At 33.4% G+C, this 27,060-nt stretch overlaps 1 protein-coding gene across 1 annotated transcript in view; it reads right to left on the reverse strand.

Moving 5' to 3' along the window:
• Positions 1-2,269: 2,269 nt before the first annotated feature.
• SEMA3D (semaphorin 3D) overlaps positions 2,270-27,060 on the reverse strand; it is a 158,633-nt gene continuing 133,842 nt past the window's right edge. The window contains exons 13-18 of the mRNA XM_030822019.1: positions 26,894-26,982; positions 24,924-24,965; positions 21,757-21,914; positions 19,464-19,528; positions 13,499-13,638; positions 2,270-6,586 (exon numbers count right to left, since the gene is read on the reverse strand). Of these exons, the coding sequence (XP_030677879.1) occupies positions 6,161-6,586; positions 13,499-13,638; positions 19,464-19,528; positions 21,757-21,914; positions 24,924-24,965; positions 26,894-26,982 (920 nt within the window). The 3' untranslated portion in view covers positions 2,270-6,160. The remainder of the gene's footprint in view (positions 6,587-13,498; positions 13,639-19,463; positions 19,529-21,756; positions 21,915-24,923; positions 24,966-26,893; positions 26,983-27,060) is intronic.

Here is a 27,060-nt window from a genome sequence, read left to right on the forward strand (position 1 = left end):
CCCGGCTAATTTTTTGTATTTTTTTTAGTAGAGACGGGGTTTCACCGTGGTCTCGATCTCCTGACCTAGTGATCCACCCGCCTCGGCCTCCCAAAGTGCTGGGATTGCAAGCGTGAGCCACCGCGCCCGGCCAACGCCCAGCTAATTTTGTATTTTTAGTAGAGATGAGGTTTCTCCATGTTAGTGAAGCTGGTCTCGAACTCCCAACCTCAAGTGATCCGCCCACCTCGGCCTCCCAAAGTGCTGGGATTACAAGCGTGAGTCACTGCGCCAGGCTCAACTTTTTTTTTTTTTAAATTAAGCTTCTGTATCTAGTAAGTATATTTCAAGTTATTCATTCTCCTTTTCTTGAACATATAGATTGTTTTGCTTTTCTATTATAATTATCCTATAATAGAGTTTCAAAAATGTCTACTATTACACATGTGGAGAAGTTTCTCAAGGTTATATACTAATTGTGAAGAGCTTGTTCTTGAGATAATTATACTCCAATACAGCTAAACATATAGATGAGTATTTTTAAATAATCAGATGGCAATTGGAAACTTTTTTTTTCTTTTTCTTTTTTCTTTTTTTTTGAGATGGAGTCTTGTTCTGTCCCCCAGGCTGGAGTGCAGTGGTGCAATCTCGGCTCACTGCAAGCTCCGCCTCCCGGGTTTACGTCATTCTCCTGCCTCAGCCTCCCAAGTAGCTGGGACTACAGGCGCCTGCCACCATGACCGGCTAATTTTTTGTATTTTTAGTAGAGACGGGGTTTCACTGTATTAGCCAGGATGGTCTCGATCTCCTGACTTCATGATCCGCCCGCCTCGGCCTCCCAAAGTGCTGGGATTACAGGCGTGAGCCATTGCGCCCGGCCAGAAACTTTAAAAGAAGTAGTTACTTGTGGTAATAACGTTCATCTCAATCCACTAAAATCCAACTTCATTGGCTATTGCCAAATCGCTCTCCAAGGTGAGTGTTTATGCCAACATATATGTAAGGTAAAAGTATATGAGCTTCTGAAACAAACAATAAAGGTATTTTCAACTTCATCTTCTTTGGGCAAGAGTTCTTTTGACTAGTAAAGCCATGTTAATAAAGACAGCAAGTTGTGTGGTCTTACTAAAGAATGTGTGCTTTCCATTCTCAACTAAACTGTTACATTCTTGTTTCTTCTGTCTTGAGAATTACTTAAGTGTCTTTATGTACTCAAATAAATATACGTGAAATTTTCTCAATTATTAATCTTGTATTTCATCTACAGTAAAAGCTTGGACATGATCTAGTACCTAAAAGCTCTGCTACGGTCTGAATTTTTGTGTTCCCTCTTTCCTCAATTTAAGCAGTGAAATCCTAACTCCGAAAATGATGGTGTCATAAAATGGTGCCTTTTGGAAGTTGATTAGGTTATGAGAGTGGAACTCTGATGAGTGAGATCATTGCCTGTGTAAAACAGGCCAAAGAGAGCTCATTCACCCCTTCCACTATGTGAGGACACACAAGAAGGCATCGTCTATGAATCAGAAAGTGGCCCTAACCAGACACAGAATCTGCCAGTACCTTGATCGTGAACGTCTCTGGCTCCAGAACTGTGAGTAATACATTTCTGTGGTTTATGAGCCACCCAGTTTATTGTATTTTTTTAGTAGCCCAAATGAAGTAATAATTTTTAAGTGTTTTGTGTGAAAATTATTTCTTTTAAAAACGATTACTGTAAACTTATGTTACAAGCTTATCAGTGAAGTTAGAAAACTTGACATTTCTCAACACAGTTTCTATATTATTTGAGTACCAACTTTGTGGGACATTATATTATTTATTTGCAAATATAAAATATTCTTCATGTGTGTACCAAATGGCAAGAAATAAGTGTCTGTAAAATAAATTTTAAAAATGTTTTTATGAAGCAAAATTGAAGACAAAATCCACACCTTACTCTTTAATAAATTATACTCCAATACAACTAAACATATAGATGAGTGTTTTTAAATAATCAGATGGCAATTGAGAACTTTAAAAGAAGTAGTTATTTGTGGTAATAACATTTCTCTCAATCCACTAAAACCTAAATTAAATCACAATAAAGCTTAGCAATATAATTGTATCAAATTGGGTGGGACACATTCTTTTCTTTCATAAATGAAATTACTGCCTACTTACAGTGTAAAATACATCTACTGAACATTTCAGAAAATATTGCATCTTATATTTTCTTTAGTCCCATTTTGTATATAAAATTTACCGTATTTGGGGTTTGAAAACAAAATTTGCACACAAACCAGTAGTCTTTATAATCATAGAACACTAATGTTTGCGTTTTATTATAATACAACCAAAATATACATTTAATAATTTTTAATTATTTCATACTATAAGACTACATTTCTTTTAAAATAGCAAAATTATAAATTCAAAATTGATTGCTAACCACTCACAATACTAGAATTAAATTACATGATTAACTATGGCATCTGACAGATTTTGCCCTTTTCCAAAAGTCATCTATCTCAAACACTTTCCATAAATACTTTATACTACAAAATATTTAAATGAGAGGTATAAGTCATGTGTATGATCCTGTCTTTGCACTCCTAATGTATGGAATCTGGGAATCTTAGATTTTATTTATTTTACCTGACTTGTAAGATGAATTATTTAAAATTGTGATCATTTACTATGATAAAAATACATCTCCTATAAAAACACTTCAAATACATATATTTTTTTGTTTGTTTCTAAATTATCCATTCCCAATAAGGTTAACCAATTCCAACATGTTTTCTAAGAAAAATGTGACATTCTAAAGGGAGGCTATTTCAGTTTTGATTTCCATTTGTATTATATAAATAAATATGAAATATAACATTTAAGTTTAAGAAAATCAGTATTTAATGAATGCTCTTGTTTATTATTTTTTGGACAGCTGAATGATATCAAGTTGTTCTTGGAAATTTAATTATGATAATGAAAAAAGTGACTACTAATAACATTGTTTAGCTGAGTCTGTAAAATTCAGCAGGAACAAAACATACTAGAATATGAAGAACCAAAATATGAACCAAAAGCAAAATTCAAGAGTAAGACCATTTTGTAGCCAGCATATTGTAAAGAGCATTATTTTAGCCAACAGAACGATGAGACTTCATGAATTTTAATTCTTCCACTACTGTTGTGGCTTTTGCAAATTACTAAATTTCTCTATGACTACTTTTCCATTTCTTAAGTAATTTGGTTGGTTTCCAAAAGTCAATAATGTGGATGTAGTGTTTTGAGCTCTTTGGAAAAAAGGACTCTATGTAAATTAATTAGACTATTCATTTCTAAATAAAATCTTAAAATTTACAATAAATTGAATGTAAATGAATGCAGACATGCAGGATTCTATTTAGCAGCATACATTGCTGAAATGAAATTCAGAAAAGAACACACAAGGCAGTCAAAGACAAAAGTATTAGAGACAAGAAAAATACAAAAACATGAGTAAACAGGTGTTTTAAGGTCCCCTCCATAGAGTCAATTTCTTAGCATATTTGAAACCATTAACTATACTTTTTTATTATTTTAAGGCAAATTTGATAAAATAGTCAGTGGTGAGGAAGTATATAGTGTGTTTGTGGATTTAATATATTCATACTCTTTCTCCAAATGTTCTAGACAACTAAAAAGCTAAGAAAAAAACACAGTTTAGATATTCTTTATCTTTAAAAATGCACATAAATATTTGTCCTCTGTTTTTTTATTGTGTGAAATTTTATTTTACTAATAATACTTTTAATATATTTTAACTAATTATCATAAATTAAGAGTATTGTATCCAAAGCAGCCAGAATATTAGATGTGGTCATAAAATAAGTTTCCAAATTTTGTCTGAATAACTAGGATTAGAAAGAAGTAATTAAAAAATGGTTTGGACATTCAAATTTGGATAGAAATAAAATTTATTTTCATAAGTCAATCCTAAAGTTTGAGCTTCATGTAAATTTTCCAAAGTCATTCATATTTTGATCATTACTGTCGGACCCACAAATATTTGGAAATTTGTTTTTAATTAAAAATGTTCCCATTTAATTACTTTGAGCTCACTATCAGTTCCTGGAACATTTTGTCCAAGCAAATCTATAACTACAAACACTGTTGTTATGCTATTCAATTAGAAGTCTGATCATGCCACACTGTTCTTCTGAATTACTTTTTAAATGAGTGATTTGTTCTGGTTCACTTTTATTAAAATTATTCCTTAGCTTTTCCTTATAGTGAAACACCTACCAATATTCATCAGTATAATATCAAAAGGGAGTACTCAATCTTATATGTCAGTTTGACTACGTTGAGATAGGTAAGCAATGCAAATAAAATAAATATAAGAGAGAGAGAATGCTCTCAACATAGAGCCACAGATCTTGCATTAAGTTGCCCTCTAATCACACGGGTTTCTCACAGACTTTTCTTACAAGATATGTAGAATGCATGAGAAACGAGCAATGTCTGTTATTTAGTTTTCTGAAAAGCTGCCTTCCATGTGAGGAAGTGACTAATTTTTCATTTCACACTATAAAGGGCGTGAAAAGGCAAAACAGAAGAAGGCTAAGGGTTCTGTGTTACAAGAAGGAAAGGTGAGTTCTGCTTAAACAGACAGGAAACACACCATGCATATTCAGAGGGAAAGTCAAATTGAAAACATTTGAAAGTACTAACAAAATATGAAAGACGTTTATGTTAATATTGTGAGTTTGGTTCTTTTTACATGTGGCAGGGTTATTTATTGTTAAATTACAAAAACAATACTACAATTACAACAGATTAACTCAGCAATGCAAAAAGATTGCGTGAAGAAAAGATGTCAAAGAGTTAATTTAACCCCTTCCGTTGTCAAAATTTTACACTTGTTCTGCTATTCAACAAATATATATCCCCACTCCCCAGCAATGTCATTTTCTTAATTCTCTGTGTGTTATATATTGTTTTCTCCTATTCACTCAAATATAATCACAAAATCCAATATACAGGAGAGAACAAAGGCAGTAAAAAGAAATAATATACAGAGTATGATAAATATTTTTTAAAGGAGAGAAAATATATACTGAAATATCATTGGTTATAAATAAAATATGTTTACTCTTCCTATGATTCTTCAGAAAAATTTATTTTTCCTCAGACTTCTGCTAGCAGTTTGTTACAATCTAGATTTTTTTAACAGATGAATTACAAATTGGCAGCTACTTATACTCTAGTGAAAAGAGCTCCATTACATTACTCTCACTTTATTTGTGATTGTTCTTCCTTTTCATGGGGATATGAGTTTTCCCCAAAGCCAGAATTTATGGCTGTCTTTCCTTCTGTCTTCTAACAAATCCCATCTGCATGCCTTCCCATCAGGATGCATTATACATCATTATGTTTTCCTTGTTTTATTAAAATATTTTCCAACATCTTATTAAAATATTTATTAAGCATTCTCTCCCTGTAGAGCTTAGCATATATTCTAAAGACACATAACTAATCACCAGCTTCTCTCTGTGAACCTGTTACTCCTGACTAGTCAATAGAAATCCTGGGGGAAACATTAATGCCCTTCAGTAAATCAATGTTGTAGTACACTAAATTTAACCCCCGTGGCCAGAAAGAAAGAATGCACCTCTCCAAATTCCTATACCATTCTCCAGGAGTGAATTGCTCACTGGGAAAGTTCCTGTTGATAATGGGAGTTGTCTTAATTTGTGTCTGACCTCTTATTCCCTACCACACGTAGCTGGTTCTCAATAAGAATGATATATCTGTTCATAAGAACTTAGCACAACTGCATGGTAAATTCCATGCTTAATGGACATTTGAGGGAATAAAGCACCTTATACACTATCAAATTCGGGGCTTGCTTAGTTCAATTATTTACATGACAATAAATTCCAAAACTCAAAACATAAAACATTTACAACTGTAAAACCCCTGTTTTTAGGATAATTCTTATACTTTGCTGGTGCAAGAGTTGTTCTTGGAAAACTTGTTCAAACGAATTTTTTGCCCTTTCTTATATTCATCACATATTGTCTTATTCAGATTATTGTCTTGTGCCTTAGCAAAACTCCATGGGACGCATTTATGAATTATTATAAGGGATATACAAAACAGAAGGCAATGGTTTTATAGGTAAAGAATTCTTTTCTTTAAATTAAGTAGAAAACTACGTGGCCACAGCTCTAGGGAACTCATCCAGGTCTCTGTGATGTCTTCGATTTCGTTTCTTCTTCATTTCCTGCATGTGCTTCCACTTTGGGCCCCCCTTGTTTCTCTGTCTCCGCTTCTCCCTGTGCCACATCTGTTCGCAGTACTGGTCGAGGCTGAAGTTTGGGCTGCTAAGGATTTGGATGTAGTCTTTGTATCTCAACCGTGACTCAGCCAATAGATCCTTGACCTGCCCCTCCTCATGCTCTGCCCTCTGGGTATTTTCCATCTGTTCGTTCTCAATGACATTCAAAGTCAGCTTCATTATGGTGTGGATGAAAGTGTGCTCCTGTGCTTTGCAGTAATACATCCCAGAATCCTTCTTCTGCAAACTTCGAATCAGTAGCCCATATTCCGTTTTGATGATTCTTTCATCGGGCTTCAACTGCAGAATTGGAAAAATGTAGGTAATAAATTAAAAACAGAGAGAGCTAAGAGCAAATGAAAACAGGCTACATAGTTTTACTTAGATGAACCTGAAAGACATATTCATTGTCTCTCTGTCTCTGTCATCAAGCATAATATTGTCAGCCATAGTTAAAAAGGGTAAAAAATTCAACTAAAGTAATAGCCCCCGAACTATATCCTTAATTTTTCACATTTGTATCTTAGTAAGTCTAACTGAACCTTTGGAATGCAGTTGTTTTTTTTTTCTCTCAATGTACAGGTAGGAATGAAAAACTGAAAAGTAATGAAAAACTGGAAACCATCAAGTGACCTTCTTTACAGAGATTTCATATACAAATTACTGTACCAAGATCATAAATTAGCACCTGAAATGTGGAGCAAGAATGCAACATTTACAATCATTGTATAGAAAACGAGCTTCAGTACATGCTACTACCTATAAGGTAGAATAGAACAATAACTCCAAGTGGAATTTACTGCTTTCCAGATATCACCAAATAAGTTATGTGAGTAGCATATGAAAGCTGTAAATGATGACGTCTTTAAAGTCAAACCCAAAGGTATGGGTATAGTCTTTTGGACGTTAGAGCTGTAACTGAGTAGGACCCTAGTCAGAAGGTTAGCAACATTGAAAGTTGAATTTCTCTCTTTGCTGTGGATTGAATTTTCATACTGTATATACATGTGATACTTTATACTGTCATTTGTGGAAATATTTGCCATGCCTTCATATACTATGACATGGTAATGTGATTTCAAGTGTGAGAAAGCACGATGAACACAAAGAACTTCCACTGAAATGTGATGCTCTCCAGCCTTTGAAGCATTATTACTAAAAGACAATTCTAACATTAAGCTTGCCTGGCCCATGATATGGTGTGAATAATGAATCTATCTTCGGTAAAACTAGAGGCTTGTTTACCCACAAAAGAGCCCTGCCTAATGTGGAGTATTGTTGAGTGGCTCAGCATTAAGTGGAATAACAACAACAACAACAACAGCAACAAAGAAGTCTGGAAGATTTCCCAGTTTACACATCTGCCCCTGTATTGTAGACTTTTAGATGATGGAAATCAAGGAGGCATAAAGATGGCTAAATTAAATTTATTCACAGTGGGTGGATTGTACTCTGCATCTTTATGTGAAAAATATGTAGGAAAAAATCTCCCCAATTCTGGAAATATGAGAAAAGGAAAAGAAACATCTCTGGCTACCAGCCCAGTTAACTAACAAGTATATGGCAAGCCACCCTCTGTGCCAGAGAAGTGCAGCTGGCGGGGAACCATCTGAGGCCAAAGGCAGGTCACAGCTCAGATCCCTGGTTAATGAGGCTGAATGGTCTCCAGGCCTGCCTTTGCTCTGCACTGAATCCACACCATCAGAGCTTTGTTTGTTTGTTTCTCTTACGTTGCCTATTTGGTAAGCTGGATGTGGTATTCTTTTTCTTATGGATTTATTCTTAAAGCCCAGACATTCAGAAATGCTATTGTAATACAAACTAACTTTGATTTAATTTACATTCTCAGAAACCATAGGAGTCTCATGCCTAAAATAAATGTGAATTTGAATTGGGAGAGTTCTAAATGGCCAATCTTAAACAGAAATGACAATCTCAAATTTAATACACTACATATAATTGTTTTTATCCCTTAGATAATTGCATTGTAATTTTTAAAAATTTAATACATTTTAGGTCTCAAAATGCTAGCTTCATAACCTAACCTTCTGGTCTCTACTCTGTTTCCTATGATGACTCATTTTTCTTCCAACATTGGTCTCCGATCTATCAAGTTGGTGGCGCAGCATATGGTGTGTTTGGGGGATTAAAAGCAAAGCTCTTTGAAGGTTAAAATGTGAAGTATTATTAGCAACATTACATACTACTGCCATGCTGCTTGAGAGGTAATATTTTGAAGCTTTATTACTGTAATTCTCTTAATAGAAAATGGCCTGAGGTTATTAGCATGACAATCAAAGTGGATATCTCCAGTTCTAGTTCATCTCTAGATTTCCTTTACATAACTGATACTCTTGCTAATGTTTAAATTACATTTAATGCGGCTTTTAGAGATTGTCACAGCTCTGACTAGGACTTTTTGGTTCTCTTTAATCTTCTGACAGGAAGAAATTATGACTTGATGTCACACATATTGTGTAACACTTCATCATTATTTTTGCTATTATCTTTTTGTATGCTGTTTATGTTGTTGTACTTTGAGGTCTGGTTCCCTTCCATCCTTTCCCCTCTAGTTCTGTCCCCACAGGACTCAGGATTCCATAAACACCTGGCATTCCATTACGCGGTCATGATCTTTCAACTTTCTTTTCTTCCATGGAGTGCTGGATTTGTTCTTTGGTTTTTGACCTGCAGATATCATACTTGATTTAATAAATTTTCAGCTTTCTAGATTTAACTAATGTCTGTTAGATCATTTAACTATTATTTTTCTTGCTAAAATTTCAATAATATGCTTTTAGTAAACTGGCAGCTCTAATAAAAGATATTTTGAATAGATATATTTACAGCGAATTTTTGCAATTTAGAGATAAAAATCTGTGACTCAGAAACTAAGTAGTTGATTAACATTTGCCTACTTTACATCCTCTTTCTCTGTAATGCTTTCATTCTTTGCTGAAATAGGATGCATTATGCAGACTGTATCTCAACAGTGAAATGTCAGCACAGTCAATTTAGAAAATGCAGCTCCCCAGCAAAGAGATAATGTAATCTCTGGCCATTGATTTAAACTCGGAATTTTCTCCACTCTAAAAGTGATAAGTAAAAACTGCTCAACTTTACAAATTAAAACCACGTTTGAGCTGGGGTCGACTATCCATTTGCCTAATGTGAACAAGGATAATATATTTGGCATTATTAAATGTAGATCGTCAGTGAAGGGCAATTTATTTAACATGAGAAGAGTAACATGGAAGGGACAAAGGACATTTAAGTATTAAGCAGCAGGTAAAGGTCAGGGACTTTCTCTCTTATAATAGCAGCCTAATAGTAGTTCTTTTACAGATAATTCACCTGTCAGTTCTTTCATAGTAAAAGCACTGCACATGCCTTGGAAGAGATCAGGGCTTCAAAAATATCCCCTTTCTCTAACAAACAGAAAAAATTACTAGAGGGAAATTAGGATTAAAAAATAAAGCTCCTTGTGTGAGAAAACAAATGTCTGCAAAACTGTTGCAAAAATTTTTCTGTATTTAAAAAATAGACTGAAAAGTTTTCTTATTTAATTTGGAAGAAAGGAAAATGAACTGGAATGGAATCATTTGTATACATGTTTTTAAATTTATCAGAGTTTACTTACATGACACTGTATATCCATTAATATACCACAAAACCGATAATTAATATTTTTAAGTAAACATTAGAAAAAGGAAAACTTACTAAAGGGGATGCTGGAGCAATGAGCTCATTATTAAAAAGAAAAAATCAGATGTACACATACCTAAATAACTACTAGAATAATTTACTATCTTTGGGTACATGTAAATATAATATGCAAAATGTAAAAAAATCATAAAATAACTAGAAAAATATATAATTGCTGTCTCATTGGGGAAGGAGTCTTTAAGCATAACAGGTGAGATATCACAGAGCCATAAATCAACAGATTTGCCTATATAAAACATAAAATGTGTAGAAAAGTCAGAAATTGTCAGAAACAAAAGAAATGTAAAATAAAATAAATGTATAATATGTATAACATTAAATTATTACTATCTATAATATATAAATGACTTATTACAATTATTATTAAATAAATATGCCATTATAAAGTAACCAATGACAGGCAAGACAATTCACCAAATACAACTGAAGCTAACAACCAAGACACATAAGAAGGTAAGTTCACATTCACTAATATTCAAAGAAGTAGATATTAATGCAATACATTTTTTTCATATGAAACCGATAAAGATTTTCTTAAATTGTGAACCATAATTTTGCCTCAGGGATTCATAACAGACACTAATACAGTGATTTTTATGTCAAATTAGCAATATGCTGTTGTTTATCAAAATCCATAAAGATAACAAATGCCTTTAACTTATTTTACTTCTAAGATTTTTTTCCTAAGAAAATAGTTAGAAAGCAGAGAAAGACTCAGATATAACAAAGTTCATTATTATTATTTTAAGCAGGAACATGATCTAGTGAGAGAACACCTGGAATACCTATGGATAACTACGGCATCAGGGTGGGATGCATGGGAGACAGAAAAAACATGGAATTGACATTAAATGATAATGGAAAATGCTCACAGTGCAATGGTGAGTGAAAAAAAAGCTGGAATAGACATCAAAATATTATTTATGCTTATCTACACTTAGTGGCCTCATAGTTCTTTTATGTGTTACTGCAATTTTAAAATCATTTATATTGCTTTTAGAATAAAAAGAACAAAAAATAAGATGTACAAGTGGAATAATGTAAGTATTTGAAGATGTTTTTAAAATGTTATTAAAATGCACAGAGAAAATATAGTACGGCCTTGTTTACTTATTCAGATCCCAAAAGTTCAACAGAAGCTTGGGGACTGCCAATTGACTCGCTAGTTATAGCATAAACATCATCAATTTTAAGAACAGTTTTATAAGAAAGTCAGCAGATAACTGACTCATGACCTCCCATACAGCACCCAACCGTGAAACAGCTCAGTAAGGAAATGTTCTCCTCATGGCAGAGAATAACCTGGTGACAGCCTCTGTGCCACAGGAGATCATGGTCCCTCCTGCAGGCTGTTTTTGAGTGGAGGAAAGATTCCAAACTGTGACCTTATGGGTAAGAAGCAGAAGGCATCCTGCTGGGAAAAATGCTTCAAGTATAATCTGGATATTGCCCTTTTCCTCAGCTCAGGAAGCAGTACTGCATACCCTGGACAATGTGAAACTCTCTATTTACAAAGATAAATGAAAATACCAGTTGAAATAGTACAGCAAAGATACTTTTAAGTAAAATTCAATAAATATTTCTGCTCCATTGAAATTCATGGAGCATGGTACCATTATGAATATATAATATACTTGTAAAAGGTAAATTAAAGTAATGCACAGAATTTTCAAGAAAATGAAAGATGTGAGTGCAAACAACCACAGGCAAATATAAGTATCTAGAGCTAAGAGCTGAACTCAAGCAGAGGACCACATATTTTTAAAAATCAGATTAAATTTCCCATGAAGAAAAAAGCCACTTATTAAAGAATTATATTTAACTGAAAAGCAATTATCCAACTTTATTCGCTATGAAATTCAAAATATTGGTTTGTGACACATAAGATTAAAACATTGCAATGTAACAAAAAAATCTGCAAGTTAAAAAATTTCAGTATCGTTCTTTCAATATTTCTTGGATAGTAAGTAAATGCCTTATATATTGAAATTAAATAATCATTTCTGTATCAATTAATATTTTGATATATAGGTAAAAAATGGGACCCTTAAAATAAATATTCAGTGTAAATATGAATCTGCCATAATCTTAGGACTTATAGAAGTCAGGAATGACGACGAATCTAGTTTTATTGGCGAAATTTGACTTAGCAAAGCATGAAGTTATTCCTTTACTTTTGTATTAAGTATGTAAAGAGTTAACATTTAGAAAAAGTTATTCTTGTAGCTGTTAGATGAAGAGAATGATATTAAATTCTTCATGTAACAGTAGAACTATATCTTTAAATCAATTTCCTATGATAAAATTTGATTTTTTCACTTGAAGTTTTCTTAACCTCAGCAGCATTGATGTTTGGAGTGAGATAGTTTTTTTACTGTGAAGGACTGTGCATTGTAGGATTTTTAGAATCATCTCTGACCTCTACCCAGTACACACCAGGGGCACCCACTTGGCCACCCACCCAACCCAGCTGTGATGTTCAAAAATGTCTTCAGACATCATCCAATGTTGGCACTCTGGAAACAAAATTACTGGAGGTTGAGATCCACTGTTGTGTACTAATGTTTGACTTAATTACATGTACTATTTTAAATGTTTATAGACTTTTCAATAAGGCTGATATTTTAGAGAAATTTGATCTACTCATATAAGAGAGAAACTAAGTTCTAGAGAAGTTACGATCTGCTCATGAATTCTCAGGAGTCAAGTCAAAGGTAGAACTAGTATTTTCCAAACACATGATTAGTACTCTTTCCTGATCCACATGTAAAATACCCTCACTAATAGGGTATCTATAATTTTATATGCATATTTTACAGTTGTAAGAGCCTTTTTTTTTGAAATCCTACATTCTCATATGCATTTTTTCACTTAATTTTATAGTAACTTCTGAATTTATTTTGTTCACTTAGAAAAGTGGGGGCTCAGGAACATTACCAAAGGTTTAAGGACCATGTTTCAACTCAAGATATGCAATTCTGAATCCTGTGTTCATTCCATTATTCATTACAGTGTCCTTAGTTTAGCATGTCTGGATACTTATTTAATTTGCTCATATAATTTGATAAACATAGATATTTCTTTTAATATAACCCTCAAAATGTTTCATTTCGTGATCTAAATTAAACACAATGTGAACTAAAATGTAGTCACTGTGCTACTGTGGGAAGAAAAATACGGTGTTCTTGTTATTAGTCAGGGATTTGTTCCTAAAAATAGGCAATCTATGAAATATGGAATTTGGAAAAAAAATGTAAATTTCTTTAAAAAAATCAGTCTGCTTTCAAATATATTTTACGAATACATTTGTGTGAAGTTGGCCTATTCTTATCACAAAGCTATTGTTACCTTTGGTGTTAGTGAGTAAAAACTGTTATTTTTTAAATCAAATAATGATGAGAGTAGCATACAGAATCAAAAGTTGAACATCTCTCAGTCGTACACTATTTCCCTCAAAGTGAGTATTCTTTGATGACAATAGCTTACCTCCTCTCGATGCTCATCCCCTGACCTCTGGATATACCATTTAATAGTTGCTTGTTGGGATTTAGGTATACATTCCAGAAAGGTTGAGTTAAATTCAATGCCAAAAATCACCTTTTCATCAGCAGTTTCATGACTAATACCTGGAAAGCAAACATGGAATAAGAGATTAACCTTGACCTGATTTTAAAAGCAATGGGAAAACAGACTGATTCAGAACAGATGCCATGGGGAAAGAATCATATACATTATTAAAGAGAAAGGAAATTCATGTTATAATATTGTTACCTGAGATAAATATTACACAATAGATTGATTTTTAAAATTTGATCCCTGTATTGTAATTTTTATTCTTTCATCAATATATTAGCTATTTGCACTTGATTTTAAAAAATAATGTTCATAATATCAAACTCTATATATTGAGATTTTTTCTTTTAGCTGAATAAATCTTTTGAATCTTTTAGTGCTTTAATACTTTTTTGTTAATATAAAATATAAACAATTTTGTAGATAGTTCTGGAGGAGCAGTTTGCTTTAATTTAAAGATAATTTCTATCATGAATTGGTCCACAGAGCTGATCAGATAATAGAAAATTTTGATATCAGAAAAGTAACTTATAGTGATCTGCACCTGATAAAATTCTGATGATGATGATGAGCCAGATGCACTAATACTCAATATCTGGTCCTTATCTGTATTAATCTACCATTTTTTTCTTTTTTATACTGAGGGATTTTTTTAACCCAATATACGTTTGCTATGAGATAGTTACCGGGATGCTTAAAGGAACAGTGTCTCAGACACCTTATTCTCATAAATCAATGCACCATCTGAAATACATTCCATCTAGAGTAGCCAAAGTCTGTGTCCCTTGTGTGATCTAAGAGCTCTAGCTCAAATTTGATCAAATAAAAAATGACAGCTGCTCAGCTTGGCCCAAATATGCACTATTTCATCATATATTCAGATATCTCAATTTTACAGATTGGCTTACTTAGCACTATAGACATCAACTAGAGTAAGGTTTAACGGACCAAGTAAATCCTAAACTAAGCATACAAATGAGCAGCAAATGGCATAAATGCACATATATTAGTTAGGCTTCTTTTCAAGAAACTTATTTTGAATTTATTTGTGTTTTATCAGCAAGGATTAAGTCAAGCATACTGACACCATTATGAATTAACCTCATCTAACCTTCAAAATGTGTGGATTCCGTTTAAAACCTGTAGTCTATCAACTATCTCTACCAATTCAACAGATTATAGCTGTGATTTTCACAGTTAATAAATTCCTAATGCACAGAAAGATCACTGGTGCCAGTCATGGAAAAGAAAGACATGCACCATCTTATAATAACAGATACAATTTTCCTGAGAAAGGGATTTTGTCAACAAAGTAGGGGAGGATGCAGATTGATTGTTGGGATATGGGGCAAGGGTTCAGGAGAAATGCAATTAGACTGACTTAACCAAAGAATTGGTCAATTTAGTAAAAGATAAATTGGTGAAATCAACTGGAAAAGTAATAGTGAGCTCATTATCTGAACTCTTTTTTCAAATTAATAGAAATAATGTCTGACGTCTCTACATCAGTTTCACTGAAAATGAAAATGAATTTATTGTTACTTCCAATAACGTTTGTTTCATTTCTGAATTTTAAGTTTTCCACTTTAAAAGTTTTTAAACGTACATAGATGTATGCACATTATATACACATACACACACACACACACACATACACACACTATCATACACAAAGGTTAAGCATCCTTAATTCAAAAATCTGAAATCCAAAACGCTCCAAAATCCAAAACATTTTCAGCACAGACATAAACCACAAGTGGAAAATTCTACTTGATGGGTTGCAGTCAAAAGGCAGGGACACAACACATAGTTTATGTGTGAATAAGTGTAAGAAAATGATTGCTTATTGGTAACACATAAATTCAGAGTCAGGAATGATGGTGATGCCATACAACCACAGATTGTCCACACTGGAGGCTGAGAAAATAACACCTTTACTTTCTTATGGTACAATGTACACAAACTTTGTTTCATGCACAATATTATTAAAAATACTATACAGAATTACCTGAAGGCTATGCATATAAGGTGTATATGAAATATAAATAAATTTTGTGTTCAGATTTGGGTCCCATTCCAAGATATTTCATTATGTATTTGCAAATATTCCAAAATCTGATAAAATGTGGAATCCAAAAACCTTTCGGTCCCAGGCATTTCAGATAAGGAATATTCAACTTGTTTTGTTCTATCATGACCTAAATTTTAAATGTGTAAAAGTTATATACAATAGTGTTTTGAAATAGTTAAAATAGCTTCTTCTTACATGTAAGATAATTGTGGAGTATTTTTTTTCCTCCAGATTGCAGTCAAAAAAATTTTTATAGTAAAATGCCTAGAATGCCTCTTTATAATAAATATATAGCTTGTCATTAAAGTGCAAGATTGATCTGTTTAATGTTGTTGAACTATTTTTCTGCATGTGTTGCTGATTTTATGTCATTGATAATCATGCGATTTTGTAGCTTTTAACAATTAAAGCAATAATGAAAGAAAATAAAGAAGAAAAGAAACATCTTTGCCCATTATTCAAGACTTGACTTCCTAATAAAATGCAGCACACATTTATGGTAGATTAGAAACAAGTCATTTAATTTGTAAATATCTTTACAATCTCTAACTCCCACAATTGATTATTTACCTCTAGCGTTTCATATTCCAATCAACTTTCTATACAGGTGTCAATCACTTTTATTTAAAAAAACAACTTTTCTGAGCAATATGAAATAGCTCCTAGCACCTATAAAGTAAAAATAAAAGTAATAGAATCACATAGACCCTTTCACAAACTTTACCCAATCTATGTGAGGTCTTTCTGATTTTAATTATTGTTACTTCATTTACTTTATAAAATCTAATTTTCTCCTGAAGGTATAGCTCAAATGCTATCCATCTGAATATCCTTCCATTTACCTGTCTATTACACAACTGTTATTGTGTGCCTAACATGCTAACATCATTTTAAGTGCTAGGATAATATGACAGGACGAATATGAAATTCACTGCCCTCTAGAAACTCACATTCTAGGGACATAGACAAAGTAATCAAGTAAATGAATAAAGAAGGAATATCTGCTACAAAACAATAAAGGAGATCAGAAAATACCAAGGGCAAAAAACAAATGTATTTTAGATGAGATGATCAGGAAAGGTGTCTCTGAAGAATTAACATTTAACCATAGCATTAATTGATATAAAAAGATGGAGCTAAGTAAACGTCTGAAAAACGAGTTCCTCAGGTACAGAGGACAATGAATGCAAACATACATAAGGCAGCAACCCATTGATGCTTTTGAAAAAGAGAAAGCTATAAGTGAATCTAGCAACAGTGATGTGAGAGAAGGTCAGAGAATATACTAGCGATCAGGTCAAGAAGCATCTTACATGCCGTAGGAAAGCTTTCCGGTTTTTCACCAATTGTTCTAAGAAGCTGTTGAAAAATGTTGAGTAAGGGAGTGACATGCTCTGACTGAAGTTTTTAAAAAGATGACTCTGGCTAGTAAGTGGGGTATACAACTAAGTGGGGTACAGACAGAAGTGGTGCAAGTGTGGAGGCAGAGCATGAAGTAGCTAGTGAAGAGCTACTGTAGCCTCAGTTAGGCTGGCATCTGTGGGTGTGATGAGAAGTAGGAAAGCTTGGCCATAAGCCAGAAGGACTAATTGAGAGGTTGGTGATAAGATGGGAAAGAAAGAAAATAATATAAAAGTGACTCCTAGCTGCTTTTTGACATAAGTAGCTGGGTGAATTGTGTGCAATTTATTAATATAGGAAAGTCTGCAGAACAAATAGGTCTTGAAGAAGATAACAAGAATTCTTTCTCAGACATAAGTTCGGATGCTAATTAGGCCTTCAAGTGGAGCTCTTTAGTAGGCATACAAGTGTCTGTGTCTGGCACGTAAGGGTGAGTTCAGAATTGGACTATGAATTTGGGAGTGAAATAGCCTCTGATAGTGTTGAAATAGACAGTATTAGGGAGTGAGTAAACAGGGAATGGAAAAGTGGCTTGGGACACTCCCATATTTGAAAGGTGGGATGAAAAGGACAGTTAAGTACACTCAGAAGGCACAGTCTGAAAGGTAACAGGTAAACCAGAAGGATATGGTACAAGGGCACATAGGTATGGTGGAATATCATTTCTCTGAAAACAAAACAACAAATAACGTAATTTGTAGTGCTTGCTGATTTTGCTGTTGTAAATACTCCCACCATGTCTGATTCAAGCTTTCAGTGGTTTAAAATCAGCTCACAAAATTTCAAAATTTTAAACAACCAACTTATACGAGGCCACATGAACTGGCTCCAGCACACAAATGCATGGAAGTCAAAAGAAAGTGTTTCAAAAAAGAGGGAGTTAGACCTTAAGTAAAAATGAGAACCGAAAATTAGCCGTTGGATTTGGCAAGGAGGAAATTGCCGGTGACCTTGATAGGAATGGATTGGATAGAGTGATGATGACGATTATTAGAAAAGAGTGTGTGCAGTGGGTTATAGCATGAATAGGGTATGGTAAAGTGTAGACAAAAATTGTGAGTGCCTTAGGCAGCAACTACGTTTTGTATCAGTTTCTTTGTAACATTTATCATTTGACATAGCATTTATTTTACTTGTTTTGGTATTTATTGCCTGCTCTCTCCCCTAACACACTCTTGAATATAAGTATCGTGAATGCACAGATTCCTTTGTTGTTTTCTTTGTTGTTCATTGCTGTATCCTCAATACCTATAATCATACCTGATAAATTTAATATGCATATGTAGATAATTGCATATGTATCACACAGTAATGATTGCCAACTAAAACAATGGGCATCACAATGAATCACCTACGGATTAGAACAAGAAGCCAAGCACACTAATCTGGACCAAGACTTATTTTTCAGAAGAATTAAGTTATAAGTTAAAAATAACTGTTTTGTTTTTAAATGAGGCAAACACTACCAGACCACCAGTTATAGATTATGAAATTTGGGTTATTTACATCACTGGTGGGGTGTTTAGTAACACTGTGATAAACGTGCTCTTCTTCCACCTGTTTGTGTATGTGTGCGTGTGTGTGTGTTTGGTGTGTGTGTGTGTGCATATATTTTTGATCTTAAGGCAGAGATTGAGAGTGTAGAGTAACTGAAGCTCTGGAATACATACTTTTATAGATGTTTCTTCTCTGTTCTCAGACTCACTCACCAGGCCTCCTCTCTTTTCTCACACACTGGCCTTCTCCTTCAGACTTTCAAGATCTTCTATTCTGTGATTAATTTTTCTAAACAATACAGCCTCTTGGTGATCTCTCTTTCACTAAACTCCCCTATCACTAATTATGCCTTATGACACTTCGCCAAAGATTCATAAGCTCTCTAAGGAGTTTCTTAGTCACATAGTATACCCAGGACCATTACATGCACATGGAAGTCGCTTAATAAATATTTATTGATTAAATGAATATATGATTTGATAGGTGAATATAAATAGACTACCTAAAAACTTCTTTCTAATAAGACCTACACTTTTACCAGACTTCTGGGAGGTCTCTTTGAGTTTACTCTAAATGTCCAAATGTTTTCTGTTATATCCTATTTTATCTCTAATAGCAGTTTTCAAACTTTATAAGGATACATAAGGTAGTAAAAAAGAAACAAAAGCTACAGTTTAGGAATTTTAAAAGACATATGAAACAAATAATGATATAAGAAAGGATTATTCAATTAGGCACGTAGACAGGGGTTAATTTATACAATTTCCCCTTGCTCTTCCACAACACGTGTATTACACAAAATGGAGATATTCCTATATAATAGATGGTTTAAGTCATATAATAAAAAGACACAAAAGAGTGGGCTTAGCATTTTAAATGGGAGAAAAAGCATATCAAAGCTGTACTTACTGTCTTCGATGTCCCAGCACTGGGTGATCGGGTCGCCATATTTTACATCTTGGCGTCTAGCTCTCCTACGGAAAGGGGATTAAACTGATTAGAACTTCAAGCATGATTACCATCATATAGAAAGGCTACATCTAATACTAATAACAGTGGCAGATGCAGTACTATGCTTGTCTTACAGCTCAACTTAAATGCAAGTCAGTATTCCAATCAATCTAACATTGATTTAAAAAACTACTGGTAATGAGGTCCTAATAGAAGAAATCCTTTTCAGACAATGAGATGACATGAATTTTATTTAACTATGCTTCTTTTTCTCTGATTTTTTCACAAATTATTCAACAAAAAAAGGTTAAATAAAAATACAATCTTGGCTTTATATAATTAAAATGAGTATAGCTACTCTCTTTAGGAACTCTCTTTTTAGTCAGTCATTGAGAAATAATAATATATAAAAGAGTTCAGTCAATGGATAGAAACGTATACACAAATACAAAATACCTTTTCATGTAAAGATTCATTATTGCATAGATTTAATTAAGCAACAAACTAAATACTGTAACTTGAAATAGAATTATAAATTCAATATGGTATAAAAGACTACCTGTTATTTCTATCTGCTGATGAGTAACTCAAATTCTTTTTCTGGTAGTTATGATCATAATAATAATAAACAATGGCTTTTGTATTACGTCACATATTTTTCTTAAAAGAAAGGGGTAATTATTTTATAAAAAAGAAAAAAAAATCCCTGCTACATCTAAGCAAGTCTTACACTCTTAAAACATATTTTCATTTGCTTTGGCTATTTTAGTCACTTCAGAGATCAGAAAAGTACCAATAAATGTTCTGTGATATCTAGAGATATCACAGATATCTGTGATTATCTTGAGGGTAATGCTGAACAGATGACAACAGATGACAAGATTCATCCATTATACACATCTTTTGGCTCACATGACATTATGTTAGGTAAGGGAAAACATCACAGTGGCATGTCTGAAAGATCAGAGATACAGTCTTGGGAAATACAAGAAGAAAAAATTATGATGGTATAAGGTACATAAGGTCAAGAATGTTTTTAAATCTTGGCTTCTTAAGGAACAGGGTCAATTCATCAAACTGAAGGTCTATTACCAACTAATGAGCATTCTTGTTTTTCAGCTTCTAGGAAAGCATTCCCCAAAGACTATAATGAGCATGTTCTTGGCCAAAAACCATAACAAAATGTGGGTGACTTTTAACTTTCAATTTCTAATAATCATATGTACCCATTTCAATTTAATTCAGGGATTTCAGGGAATATAAAATGTTTTCTAATTTTAAGTAATATTTGCCGTTGAACTCTACATTCAACCTGTAATTTCCTAGAATTTAGAATTTGAGAAATCAATAAAATTCCAAAAAGAAAAAAGTGTACTTGTGGTAATGAGACTAGCATGTGCCTGTTAGTTTAAAAACAGACCTAAAAATAAATTTGCTTACATTTCACCTAGAGGAAAATATGCTTCGAATACTTTAGAAAATAATGTTACTATAATCAACATTTTAAAATAATTAACATAATATATTTAGCTAGCATCATGCATATCGATGGGCATTCATATTGTTTCCAGTTATTTTGCTATAAAAATAATGCTGAAATAAACATTCTTTAACATATAACTTTGTTGTAACTTTGCACATGTGTATATAGAACAAATCCCTAGCTTGGAATTGTTGGCTCAAAATAGCATTATTTCTAAGAGCACATAAAGCAATGAACTACAAACAGCAAGGAAACCGTTTGTTGTTTAATTATATGAGTGGCAGAAAGTGACCAAGTTATAATTATTAGAGTAAAAATAAAATTATACCAAGTCACTGGGCTGCACTGTGGGTTTTACACAATCTGTGCTTGTACAATCATATATATTTATATATTATTTGCAAAACAGTAGGCATCAGTATATACATATTTAGAAATAAGAAATAAGGAAGAATTATAAAAAAGGCAAAATAGTGAATAAAAACAAACCTTTAATACTGTTTGACATAAATGAAAGAAAAGAATATAAACAATTTATTAAAATTGTTTGAAGTTCCCTATTTCAGAATTTCAGAGCATCTGTTTTACCCTCCTTCAAAATTAAGTTTTATGTAGAAATATGAAACAACATTTTGATTTTAATATTCCTTCCATAGGACAGGTTTGCTATATATTTTCTCTTTAACTTAAACTATAAGACAAGGCATTCATGTGAGATATTCAGCTTGTAGAAAGGAAGGCTTTATATTAACTCAATGTGCCTCTTACCTTTTAGAAGTGGGAGCATATCGAGAGCATGCATTTCCATCCCAGGCACAGTAGGGGTCTCTGGCAAGACAACAGTCTGCACAAGCTTTCCCATAAGTGTCGCATCTGTGCAAGGAGAGCTGAACCAATCCATCTCGGGAACCAATGTACAATTGTTGCTGCAAATCGGGCAAAACAAATGAATTAAAAGCATCTTTCAGACTAGTCTTAAGAATTTCCTTTTCTTGAATATCACATAATACATATAAATCTGTTTCTCTGGGTGTCCTGCCCATTGTAAACACTTGTACAGAAACATAATGAGGAGTAAAATAAGTCAATCATTTCTATCCTGGTTAGATGGTAGTTTGAAGATTTTGATGCTGAAACGGACAGCATTCTACAAGCTTGGCAGTAATTTCAGAAGGTCAAAAACCAGCTGCTAGACAGGAATTAAGATGTCAAATTCTTTCTCAATACTAGAAAATGTACTTTGAGAGATTATGTCCAGCACAGATGCTATAGGCAAAGCTCATAGTCTTCCCAAGACTTCCCATGGCTCCTTATATAAAAGACGACTGAAAATAAATTTATGGCGCATTCCCCTGATTTCAATTAACCATTTCATTTGTTATTAAAGTACTGATCCTTGAAAGAACATGAGTTATTAGTGGGAGAGAAAGTATTTGTTATCACTCTGAAGAAAGTATTAAATAGGCTTGAGGGATGCTATATCACAAATGAAAGGCTGCATGATACTGAAAAACCCAGCAAATAAAAATCACATTTTCAATATAAGTCCTGAAAGTAATGCATTGCTTCCCTTATACATTCTTTTGAGTATCTGTGGTAGTAGTGGTCGAGGGGGAGGGGTAATACAAGTGAATAAGCCACAATCTGTGCCTTCAAAGAACTCATGGTCCACTCTAGTGGACCATTTCAAGAGTTAGAGGAGGGAAATCCGTGTTAGAAATAGGTATTGGCATAATAACATAGTACTCAACTTACAGAAATAGGTCTTACACTTCTAGCACCCATTAAACTGTCAGCTAAGACTTCCTAGTTGCTAAATGCAATGAACACTGTTTAGTATTTGTTTTACTGAAATTCTCTATACTGTTTGACACTAATGACTATATGTTCCTTGAAACTTTCTCCACTTTCTATTCTCTCTCTTTATTTCGGATTAAGACATTTGTCTCCTTTGTGATTCCTTTTTTTTTTTGCATTAAATGTTGAGTTTCCCTCTTTTTGCTTCTTATTTATTTACCTTTTATATTGTACAAAAGACTTAGATATATCTTGAAAACAACATAAATATAAACATAATAACCCCCCCCTAAATCTACTCCTCCTGCCCTACCTTGGAGAGCAGCACCCTCATCCACCAAGTCATCCAAGACAGAAATCTGGGACTTGTCTTTGAATCTTCTTTCTCTCACATTCAATCTGTCATCACTTCATTTCCATTCTCTCATACAGAATTTTCTAATCTATTTCCTCCCCTCCCTCTCTACAGCCACTGACTTTGTTTCAGTCCTTATCACTTCTTTCCTGGATTACTTGTAAGTGTCCTATTTCTGCTGGCTTTGATTTTGTTTTCCAACAACCCCCATCTCTCCCCAGTACCCAATCTATCTTCCACAATGCCACACCAGACTGATCTTTCTAAAAAGAAAATCTTATTATAACACCCTCCTTCTTAATCATTAATGTATTTTTGTTTGTTTGTTTTCCTTTTCAATGGCTTTTTTTTTTTTTTTTTTTTGAGCCAGGTTCTCACTATGTTGCCCAGACTAGACTTGAGCTCCTGGGCTCAAGGTATCCTCCAATTCTAGGCTCCTGAGTAGCTGCACTACAGCATTATCCAAGCACCCAGGGATTTTCATTGTTTTTAAGATACACTGCTAAACTTCTGAGGAGGAGGATATATAAACATATATAAAGATGTGTCTAATCTTGTTCTGTCTTACTTCTCCAGGTTCATTTCTAGCCTTCCAGTCCTTTGAACACACTTATGATCCATACTCTAATTGTACACAAACTTATTACAATAAGCTATAGTCTCTCACTCTTCACACTTTTGCAAAGATTCTCCCCTTCTGGTTGGCATATGCTCCTCCATTCCATTCTCCTTTTAATATATCTGGTTAACTATGACATCCTTCATAATTCAAGCTGTATGTCTCTTCTTTCAGTTATCTTTTCCTGTTCCTTCTGGCTCCCTTTAGGCCACTTCTTGTCTCTGTCTTTCTAGACTCTATTATTACTGTGCAGTGTTAGTGTCTTCCTTTGACACTCAGCTATACTGTGAGCTTCTGGAGGTTAATGGCGAGCTATGTTATTCATTCATTTATGTACCCTCCAAGCACCTTAGGCCTTCAAGAAATAAATGACAAGTGAATGAACAAATAAATGACAAAGACCTGAAGAAGAAAACTATTTAGATCATTTCCTAAAAAAATCACTCTGCCATAGGAACTGTAATAGATTAAGTCAATTTTAGCAACACCTTGAAGGCCTAAGGTGCTTGGAGGGTACATAAATGAATGAATAACATGAATCAATTGTAATTTGGAATATCATATCAGAGAGTTATGAAATAATGTTAAATATTATTACTATTATTATAATTAGTTGCCATTTACTTTACACTTACATGCCTGCTCTCTGTTTAGAACATTGCATGAAGCATCCTCTTTAAATTGCCAACAAACTCTGGAGGTGGATATTGTTTTTCTAACTTTACTGTTGAGGAAATTGATTCTGAGAGTTCGATATTATGTGATCTGTTGAAGGTTGGCTGTTGGGCTGTTTGTCACCATAGTTCATATTCTAACTCCTAGACTCCCAGATTAAAAACCCTTTTTAATGGTTAGGGTTGATATTCTACATGAATGTCTAATGGGCTTGATAGAAGGACATTCACATGAGACTAGGGAAGTGAGTTCAGTTTTTAAGATCCAAAGGAAGGGGAGAATGCATCATTCAATTAATGAAATTTGGCTCAATTTCTCCCAGGGCAAGGCTGAAACAATGGTCTCTAATGAATTACAAGAGAAACAAATAACGTTTTACAGTTCTTAAAATTTAACTCCCAATTTCAATGGATTTTTTTTCCAAATAAAGTTTGATTCAAGCAGCCCATTGCTTTTGTGGTTAACTTTCACATAAAAGTTAAAAAGTACCTGCTTCAGAGACAATTCCATGTTCAAGATGATCGACGAGTGCTGAAAATAGAAGTTAAATATCAATAAAGATAATCATTAGCAGGTTTTTTATATTAAAAAATATGTTGTTTTATCTGATGCCATATATCACTGAAGTAAACATCAAGTCTCTGTTACATAAGGAAATAAAGTTCTTATTGTTTGCTATTTTCTTCCAAAACGTAGTGATTGTACCTTAACAGAAATGATAAAAAGTTATTTCATAGTATCTTATTAAAGATAAGTGACTTAAATGTATAAGAAAATACTCTGCATTGAAAATTGTTCCCAGTTACTCACAAGTGTTCTTCTTCTAGATCTGCTTATCTTAACTGCTTCCATATAAGTCAAACTAGTGTTGACAAGAACATCTCTGTAATTATTTATTACCTCTTTCTGCTCTTACTTAGATCAGTGGTTCAAAAAGTTGTTTAAGTAGCAGAGTTTTGAAAAGTTATAGTGCTCCTTGTGGATGACCATATTCTTTACGGAACACTAAACAATACTGGTGCACATGATTTCACGATATGAACTAAGGCTAGTTTTATTTATAAAAGAATATGGCTCGATGCATACAAGATAAAATCAGAAACATGAACACAAAGGCTAACACTAAATAGGACAAGATGGTTTAAAAAATTTCCATCTATCTATCATCTATCTACTATTTATTCATTTAGCACCAGCTCATGTTTACTAATTGACAAGCAGTATTAGATGTTAAAGATTTAAAGAAATATATGAAAGAAAAAATTTCAGTGAGAAAGTTCTATCAAATAGCATTTTGTTATCAATTTTAACAACATGGCCAAACTTATCAAATTATATACATAAAATGTGTTCAGTTTTTGTTTGTACCTCAATTATACCTCAGTAAAGCTGTTTTTAAAATAAGAAAAGAAAACAAAAGCTGGTCATTTATGTAATTTTAACAGCAGAATCCAAGTAATTCTTGACCACTGTCTAACACCATTGAATGAGACTTGTTCTAATGTGCTTATGTGTGTTATAGGCACTGTATTTTTGGCCTCTGGGTTCACACTTATATTTGACATCTGGCCTTCCCCTAGGAACCACCCAAGATTTTGTTTTGGTAGACACCAGATAGTAGGTCTTGTTCTTGTTAACTCCTTGACCACTATTATCATCACAATGTAAACAGGATCCTGTGGAACTCAGCATGTTAATTAACTTGAGCCCCTCACAGAGGAGGACTTTATTCTCTTTTAAAGCATTATTTACATGGAAACAATCCATTTTAATAAACTGTCTCAATAAAAATGTTATAATAAAGCATATTTTAAAAAAGTTTTTCTGAGAAAAAAGTATTTCAAATGTTATAATCAGCAAATAATTGTAAACTTAATTTTACTGAGGATTTACAAAACATGCCGCAATTGAGAGTTATTGTTAAAAGTCAAAGGCATTCTCCAAATCTGGAGAACTATTCTTCTAGATCTACTAACTCTTTTTGGCGGGTGAGAGGAATTTAGCATACATGAAGACTTAGTATCATGCAACCTATATATTTTTTTAATTTCCTTACAGAAAAGCAGGGACACATGATTTATACACTGGTCTATTTTTCTCAAATTCAATTGGGGAAAAATTGAAAAGTACAATTTATAAAGTAGAAAAGCATCTGGTTAGTAAAAGAGACCCCAGGCTTTCATTTAATGTGGCAATTTGTCTGACTATATGCTTAGAGAATGCAGTAATGAGAGGCAATCCCGGGAGCCCTGAATTCAGCAGTATTCTACAGAGGAAGGTGAGTCCCATTCCTAGTCGCTTATAAAACTTTTTCCACTGCTTCAGGAAAAGAAAACTAAGCAAGCTAATTTCAAAGGCTTCTTCAGGTAACCTGATGATGTATTAAAACAAGGGTGCCCTATAACAAGGGCTACTCAGTTTCAACATCTCTTCTCCTGGCACTTTGGACTGAGTCTTACCTTGAATATCTGCAACTCCTCCAGCACTACCTCTTCCATATTCCACTTTTCCTTTGAAATGCTGACAACTTTGAGGACAGTTCCAATGTCTGAAAAAACGCATAACCCATGATCCCATTGTTTCTATCTCAAAAATTAGTGGTAAGCATATCCCTAGAAACCTTCAA

This window comes from Nomascus leucogenys, chromosome 11 (assembly GCF_006542625.1).
Source record: "Nomascus leucogenys isolate Asia chromosome 11, Asia_NLE_v1, whole genome shotgun sequence".
Taxonomy (NCBI): domain Eukaryota; kingdom Metazoa; phylum Chordata; class Mammalia; order Primates; family Hylobatidae; genus Nomascus; species Nomascus leucogenys.